The 8,221-nt window shown below is 45.5% G+C and overlaps 1 protein-coding gene and 1 long non-coding RNA gene across 3 annotated transcripts in view; one reads left to right on the top strand and one right to left on the bottom strand.

The window, feature by feature from the left end:
* Positions 1-439: 439 nt before the first annotated feature.
* Positions 440-2,187, bottom strand: LOC128327343 (uncharacterized). The gene is made up of 2 exons (XR_008308601.1): positions 2,042-2,187; positions 440-1,301 (listed from the first exon to the last, which is right to left on the bottom strand). It is a non-coding gene; the product is annotated as an uncharacterized LOC128327343 (long non-coding RNA).
* Positions 2,188-3,413: 1,226 nt separating this feature from the next.
* NWD2 (NACHT and WD repeat domain containing 2) overlaps positions 3,414-8,221 on the top strand; it is a 98,142-nt gene continuing 93,334 nt past the window's right edge. For both annotated transcript variants that reach the window (XM_053256090.1, XM_053256089.1), the window contains exon 1: positions 3,414-3,564. In XM_053256090.1, coding sequence (XP_053112065.1) covers positions 3,414-3,564 — 151 coding nt within the window. The remainder of the gene's footprint in view (positions 3,565-8,221) is intronic.

The following is an 8,221-nucleotide window of genomic DNA, read 5'->3' as shown; positions in this document are numbered from 1 at the left end:
AACAATAAACCTTTGATACTGACTTGGATTTTTAGACTTGATTATATAATATACACATTTTATTTAATAAAAAACAAACATTTGTCCAGAAACTATGTTGCATATATGGACAGAATATATAGAGATGGTGTTTGTAGTAGGTGTATTTATGCATGTGTCACACATCCAACTAGAGTGTATTTTATATATTTGCCTAAATATCCACATACCAGTTAACTGAAACCTGTGTGTCTAGATCTCTGTGTGTATAAATTCACCCACAAACTCACCCACACACTCTCTCTGTAAGAGACAGTCAACTGCTAGCCCATTGGCCAAGTCTAGCCCACAAAACACTTTTTAATTTGGTCTGCAGTGAACCAAGGAAAAGTTAGCCAAGGTGTAATTTAAGTTTGCTCAGTTTCTGTTGTAAGAAAAATAAAAAGAATCATACTCCATGTATTTTGTACAACTTTTATTGCGTTATTATCTGCCATACATTAGCCTGATGTTGAAAGGATACAGACCCACTAGTCTGCCTCAAGGGGAGATCTTTCGAGAAGCACCCTACTTCCTCATTTCTCCATTTAGTGACTTTATATCACTCAGGCATATGAATTTTGCACCTGTATATCCCTTAAAATTAGGTGACCCTAAGTTTATCATTATGGATCCTGACCATCTGTTAGAAGTTACATTGTTCTAGCAACCTGGAGATCAGGCTGGTCCCAACATATGTATGTTGGCTATCCCTGCTTTAGATATAGACTGAAACCAAGAGAATACCCTTCCCTCCTTTTCCCACTTAAATGTAAGGAAGTTCCACGAAGAACAGAAACTGTCTCTACTGTTCGTCTGTACTGTACCCCCCAAAATACACATGAAATAGATTATTATTACAAAACCAGCTGCAGTGGATGCTTTTCAAAACGTAAAGAGAGAATTGAAATTGTTTTCTTTAAAATTTACAACCTGATCCAATGTCTGTTTATTAAGAAGTGTTTCTGGATTCTAGGAGACGTCCACATAAGTGTTCATAGGCTGGTAGCCAACACCGGCCAAAGTAGATTTAGAGCTGCATTAATTAATCTGACTTTGTCAACCAAAATGCATTTTCACATGATGCTAAAGACAAGTTTTGAACCTTTTCAGCATTATACCATCAAGTCTGAACGTTGTTAATGCAGGACCAAAAATGGAAGGGAATCCTTGTAGTCGGATATACCCTGGAAGCAGAGTCAGCTGCTCCTTGCAACCATCATTTGCTCAATCCTTTCTGTTACGGTGCTGGCGGTGAATCTTCTCACTTGCCTACATTCTTCCTTTGGGCAGAATAATAATAAAAGTAATAGAAGTAGTAGTAGTAATAAATAATTAATAAACAACTTTATTTGTCAGCTGCCCCAGAACAAATTGTTCTCTGGGCAGCTCACAACAGAGGATTAAAGCATACAATAAAAACACACAACACATTAAATTGTCAACAGACAAAAAAGGTACAGCATTGTATATAGATGACTGGATACTGGGCCTACATGCCATGCTGTCCAAAGGCAGAGTGCAGGTGAGAGAGCGAGAGGATGAAGTGGGCTGCTCCTTGAACAAGCAGCCTCTGACCACTGGAACACCTCCGCCCTTCCCCTGAGTGGCTGGGGGATGCTGAGAGCAGCTTTCTCTCTCTTTTCTGTGAGCAGCACCACAGGAAGACTCAATTCCATGGTCCCCATGCCATCTAGAGAGCATGGCACCATCCACCACCTCTACCCACTTGCATTCTCTTAGTGGTACACTGAGGACAGAGCTGACTGGGGTGGGCACAATGCAGGCTCAGACTGGCCCACAGGGCAACAGGGCATATTCCCGGTGCGCCCCACCTGCACCCTGACTCCCACCCTTAATTACCCATTCTGCTCAAAACCTGGCACCCTCTGCACATACATTCCACCGCCCTCTCAGTGCCCCCAATCCGGCCCTGGCGCAACAAGCAGGACATGGGGGAAAGACATGCTGCTGTTGCCCTGCTGCACCCCACCCCAAAACTAGCCCCCTGTCTTTTACCTACCCCATCTGATCTGATGCCAAAGAGCCTTCTCTCTCTCTCTGGGAGATTCAAGCTCAGCAGCTTGTTAAAGATCTGCCGCCTGCTGCTGAAGCAGCAGCATCGCCACCTTCTCCTGGTAGGATTCGGCTCGCTTCTCCGTGGTCTCTCTATCCACGCTCTGCGGCTGGGGGCCGGAGAGGCTCCCCCGCCCCCTGGAGGGAGCGCTTGGATGTTTCTCTGCGTATTGACTGTGTCTAACGAAAAAGGCTTGGAAGGTGGTGGCGGCGGCGGCGGCTGTCTGAGCTCGGCCAGACATCACAACCTTTCTGAATATTTCATTGGAGCTGCCCGCCGGGATGCCCCGCCACTGACCGCTGCAAAGATCCCCCCCCTCCCAGCTTCATTGTATTCTCCGCTTCCTTCCTTCTTTCACTCTTCAAACTGGGCTTTATGAATAAATAACCTTTTCCGCTTTTTGCTCTCTCCGCGCTGAAGATGCCCTTGCAAAAAGATCGAAGGGGGTTCTCTGAACTCTGTTTTTGAGCGCCTGAGCCGGCGGGACTATAAAATATCTCATTTTTAGGGGCTTGGAGCAGAGAAGCAACTTCGAAAAGAAGGGATTTGGGGAGAGAGGAGAGTTGCAAGAGGAGGAGACCTCAAGCCTAGATAAAGACTTTGCTTTGCGAACAACCTTGCAAGGCTTGCAGAAGAAAATCGCAGCAGTGGACAAGCCCGGTTGAAAGAGATCTCTCTCTCTCTCCCGATAAGGGTTTGTTTGAATATTTGTTTCATTTTCCAGACGAGGTTTGCTACTTGCCCCTCCTGCACGGTGGTGAACTAAAGAAGCCGCCGAAGAGTTGGGCGAAATGCAAGAGCCGATCAATGCCTAAGGGCGAGCGGGGGGAGCTCTCCAGACTGGGGATGACTGTGCCAGGGAGAGGGCATAGAAGAGCAGCCAGTCGCGACGTGGCCCTGACACTGCAATGCCCCCCCTGCGTCGCTCCCTGGCTGGGATCCTGTCCCCTCCGCAACCCGCTGGGGTCCTAAAGCGACCCGCAAGCTTGCTCAGCGGCGTAAAGTTTTCTCCTTCTTCGCCCCTTTCCCCCTGAGTCGCGGAAGAGGCATGTCCTCCTCTCCAGCCTGCGAAATTCGCAGGGCTGCCTGAACGCTCCTCCGACACCCGCGACCTCTTGCTGCCTGGAATTGAGGGGAGCTGGAGGCGGCGCAGCAGGCTGAGAGGGGGACCCGAATGGCCGCCACCGAAGAACGCAGCGGGTGAGCTGGGCAGGCTGAAGGCAGAGAAGGACGACGCCCTGAGAAGCTCGCCTGGGAAATTGCTTCGCCCTTCCGCGAAAGGACGGCGAAAAAAGAGGAGAAAGGACGGGCAGCAGCAATGTGGCCGACCGGAGGGGCCGGCAAGCTGCCCTGTCCGCGAGACTCAGCGCTGAGGAGGGCAGCGTTCGCCGGCAACCTCGCCGCTCTGCCCTTGCACTTGGCGCCCAGCGGGAGGAGCGTGCGGGTTTTCATTAGCGCCAATCCCGAAGGTAAGGAAAGGAGGGAGGGTTGCCCTTGTTCGGGCTCTCCCCTGTTACACCCAAAGCTAGCACCACAGCCCCGGCCCCAGCTTAACTCAGCGTGGACCCCCCACCCCACCGCTGGCGGAGTGAGGAGGTTCGCGCGGCCCAAACGCGCGCGGCGCCTGCCGGAGTTCGTGAAAGGGACTTCGCTTTGCGCGCGCTCCCACGTGTGCCTCTGCACTGACTGGAGCTGGCCTTCTGCTGCAGGCATAGATAGGTCTGTGCTTATGGCGCTTCCGGGAAGCCCCGTTCCCCCCAAATCCTAGCCTGAAGTAGTGACCGTCTCTACGGCCCAACAGTTTGCCGCATGTGGGGCTTGGCTTGCTCTGGCTTGCAAATTAAAACTCATGCCTCGATTTAGCTGAATCGCACTCAGATGTAACCTCTTCAGTTTTAGGTTTAGTTTGTTTTTGTTTTTGTTTTTGTTTTTGCTTTAGTAATCTGTGTGCCTTGTGTACCAGCAGCTATCAGCTTCTGTATGGCCTGGTAGTCCCTTAACCATTTGGGGGAAACACATCTTGCCTCCCCACTTCTAGGGGAATCTTACAAAGGTCTCCCTGTAAGTCAGGCTTTTCTGTTAATTGAGGCGTGGGGTGCACGGTGTTTTGGACTACACATATACAACTGTACCAACAAATCAGATTGTTGTGATCTGTGTATGTGCCAAATTTCATCCTTCAGGGTAGCCTGGATTCACTACAGCCATTTGAGAATACACTCATTTAACTACATTTCTAGGGAGAGATTTGCAAGACTTTGAGATGTTTCTAGTAACTGGAAAGTGGCCTAATATTTATGTTAACCCATTCACCCCCATCAGCCAGTAATTTGATTACCATGTGAGGCAATCATTAGCTCCGGAACAAGTTCCTTTGGAGCCATCATTTGGGACTTCTGCGGTATTTAAAGTTAATTCACTTGTCTTCATATTTCACTTTGTTGTGTATGTCACTAGTTTACTATTATACTTTTAATATGTCACAATCCAGTATTATTCTTCCTACTTCATCTGGGAGGAAATATGATATTTATTTGGGTGGACATCTGTATATACTAGTACGATTTTGAGATCCACCCTTTCCCCTAAACATCTAGCACATGGTGCCATGTTTAAAGGCTAGGTTTTTTCCGAGTTCTTTGATATTAGAAATTGAGTGTCATCTTAAATTCAGAGTCCACTTCCTTTGGGGTAAATGCAGGTATAACCTGTATTTAAGGGGTTGTCTTATTTAAGAGGGTTGCCTATTTGGGTAAATATGATAGATGACTTCTGAAATCTCTCCAAATATGTTTTTCTAAACAAATAAATTAAACCATATTCCTCTGTTTTCTAACTATTCCATTGGGATAAATAGACGTCTACCTGCTGCTCCCCATCCCTGTTTTACTTCAGTCTTGACTGAAAAGTTCTCAAAAAGAGTGTGGCTGCTTGCAAGGGACATTCTCACTTGTTTTGTACCGCCATATTAATTTGCCTAGGCTGAGCCACAGCAGGAGAGATTCAAAGTCCTTTAAAAACTGCGAGCTTGAAGGCTACAGTACATGGTGTCCCAGGCATTGGCGCCTAGCCCATTACTTACAGGAAGAGCAGTAGAGGGTGAAAGGAAGATGCTTATATATCCTCTGGTGAAGCCTCCTCAGCTCCAGCACATGGAGCATTTGTGCATTTAGTTACAGCCATGTGGATTAGGCAGAGGTCTCCTTGAGTAGTTATTGCCACTGAAGCAGCCTCAAGTCCTCCGCTGAGTTAGCTGCTCCACTGGGCACTCTCACGGCTGCAGTTGCAGGTCACTAAAAAGCCTCCCAGACTCTACACAATGAGACCTAATTTGGCTTTTGCCTCTAGTTCTCATTCTGACTGACAGAGTCAACCCCCACAGTTTACACGCATACACACAGCTTTGCAGTGGAACCCCCTCCCCCCACAATGCATTCTGTGGATGTAGCCACCCTAGGCTACAGATACAAGGAGGAACCAAGGCACAGGAGCTAAGTTTCAAGGATTTTTTATTTCCAAACTAGCAACATCTATTGCCACAGCTGTAATTTCAAGAACAGCCTGGCAGGTCACTAATTTATTTTCTGTTATAGCTTCGTAAAGATCTGAGTTTTAAAAAACCCTGATTAAAAAAAAAAAGATGTTTCTGTTTTGTATTGCATATTAATACAGAAAGTAGTTATACAGTGTCAGTTCAGATGTTACATCAGACCATGGCCTCATTCACACCTAACGCAGAGTTCTCCTGTGTGCATGTGGATGAAACGGAGAATGGGCTCTGCAGTCGGAGATTGCAGAGAAAAAGGGGAACTGGATGTGTGGGCTGGATTGGCCCGTACAGCCAGTCATGCCTGGAGTGAGGGAGGAGCTTCCTCCCTCTACTCTGGTTTCACCAAATGCAGCCTCCAGTGCCGCATTTGGACGACACGCTCTACAGCCGGAACCCTGGTTATGAGCAGCAAAACTCACTACAAACCAAAGGTTCAAATTGTAGTCTATGGAGCGCAACCTTGGGTCTCTGGATGAGCGGGACCGGAGTTGCACACATTCAGACGTGATGGTAGGGAAACCTCTGGCCCTTGCAACTCCAGTTCCATGTTCTGTGCAAATCCTACCCTTGGTTTGGCACTATGTGACCAAGCCCTGTGCTCCCTCTCCCTTCTTACCTATACATGTAATAGCCAACTCTGGTTTGCCATTGTATCCAAGAGGGGAAATCCAAGTGTGCAAGGGAAGGAATGAATACAGGAGCAAAGGGTTCGTTCAAGGTGCCAAATCATGGCTTTGTGTTATGCCTGAATTGACCCATACCTACTGGTTCTTTAGAAATGATGACCTTTTTTCTTTTGGAGAAAAATTTTCCTTAAAACTTTGTTTTAGCTATTCTTTTTAGGAGTTGAAATGTTTATTAAATAAGTGGCTGACACCCAAACTAAGTTACTTTACTAGTACTGCTCAGGGAGTAGTATAAGACTACTTAATTTCAATAGGGTTACTCAGGAATGACTTTGCCTGGAATATCAGCCACTGACCTATACAAAATTGTTGAGAATAAAATGTCTTGATAAAGATTGAAGAGTAATGAGAACTAACTTACTAAATAACTAAATAAATAAGACGTATAGCCCAATCTATGGGGTCCTGTGTATTGATATAACAGTGGAAAGCAGTGAAAGCTGACAAATCATCTGTTTAACCAATTAATTCATTACTGGATTAAATCTAAACATTAAATCTAAACCAAAAACACAATATAGATGCCTTTTTTGTTATTGAAGGATGAAAGAATTTAAAATTGAATCAAAAGAACCTTCTACCTTTTATTAGAAAGGAAGATCATTTTTCATATTTTTATTTTCATTGCTTGCTACACTAAAGCACCAAAACCTAAATAGCCTACACAAAAAATAGTAAAGGAATGTCCTCTTAATTGACTCCCACTGATTAAACCACTGGCCTTCAACTGATGCCCCAGAACCAGTGCCTAAGAAGGATCTTGGTTCCATATCTTGGCTCGTGTGTAAACTCTGGCTAGAACAAGCTGGATTTGTCAAATTCATCTCCTACAACAAATCTTGTTCTAAACCATCTACAGTAATAGAAAACTTCTGCCCTTCGTATGCAAAGGGAAGACATATTGTTTTAACTGTTTTAACATTGTTTTAAAATGTCTTAAAATTTAAATTGTTGAAATGTTTCAACTTTTACTGTATCATTTATTTTGTTTTAACTAATGTTTTAAGTTTTCTGTTGACATTTATTTTAACTAACATTTTAACTTTTTTCTGTTTATTTGTTTGCTTTGTTGTAAACTGCCCAGATACATGGGTTTGGGGCAGTAAAAAATATGTTAAACGAACAAACAAATAAATAGAGCCTGAAGCTTGTGATCATCACACTAAACCATGATTAAACCATGATTTCATTTGAACTGGCCCAGAGAGTAATCCATTGCAAAGAAAGACAGAGCCTCTTTTTTAAAAAATAATAATACAGTAGCTGTGTGAAAATTTCAGCAAGTGCAGCTTTTCCTAATCACTGCATGGCAATCAGAAGCAACTGATATGGGTGGGGTGGAGGGGAGGGGCAAAAACATGCTGCAGGTGTGGCTCCTTCCTGCTCATCTCTCCCTGCTGCAGCTACCTCACTCTGCCTTCTCTTTGTCTGCTGCTGCATTAACCCCAGGCACATGGGCTGGTTATTCTCCTGGTTGGGAAGAATAACTGCACCTACCAAAATTCCCTTTTCTATACAGCTGTTAACAGCATTAGAATCCTACTGTCCACTTTTCTATCCTCGAAAGAAAAATATTACAAAATTAAACATGAGTGGGTTCCACGTTGCAGATTGTAATTATAAGTAGGTCCCCAGCATGCTCCCAGTAACAGGGATTTCCAGATGTTGTGAACTACAATTCCCAGCATACCCAGCTGCAGTGGCCTTTGGCTGGGGATGATGGGAGTTGTACTCAACATCATCTGGGAATCCCTGTATAGCAGATTATAGCCTTTGTCTCAGAGCAAGCCAGGCGCGAAGCCAGCCGAGCAGCAGCCTGGGTCCAGCCCCGCCCAGCGGCCCCTCTGAAGGTGTCCCGTGTGCGTGACATCACCAGAGAAACAGAAATGG

The sequence above is a fragment of the Hemicordylus capensis genome, chromosome 5 (assembly GCF_027244095.1).
Source record: "Hemicordylus capensis ecotype Gifberg chromosome 5, rHemCap1.1.pri, whole genome shotgun sequence".
NCBI classification, from domain to species: domain Eukaryota; kingdom Metazoa; phylum Chordata; class Lepidosauria; order Squamata; family Cordylidae; genus Hemicordylus; species Hemicordylus capensis.
This window is presented reverse-complemented; position numbering and strand designations above follow the sequence as displayed.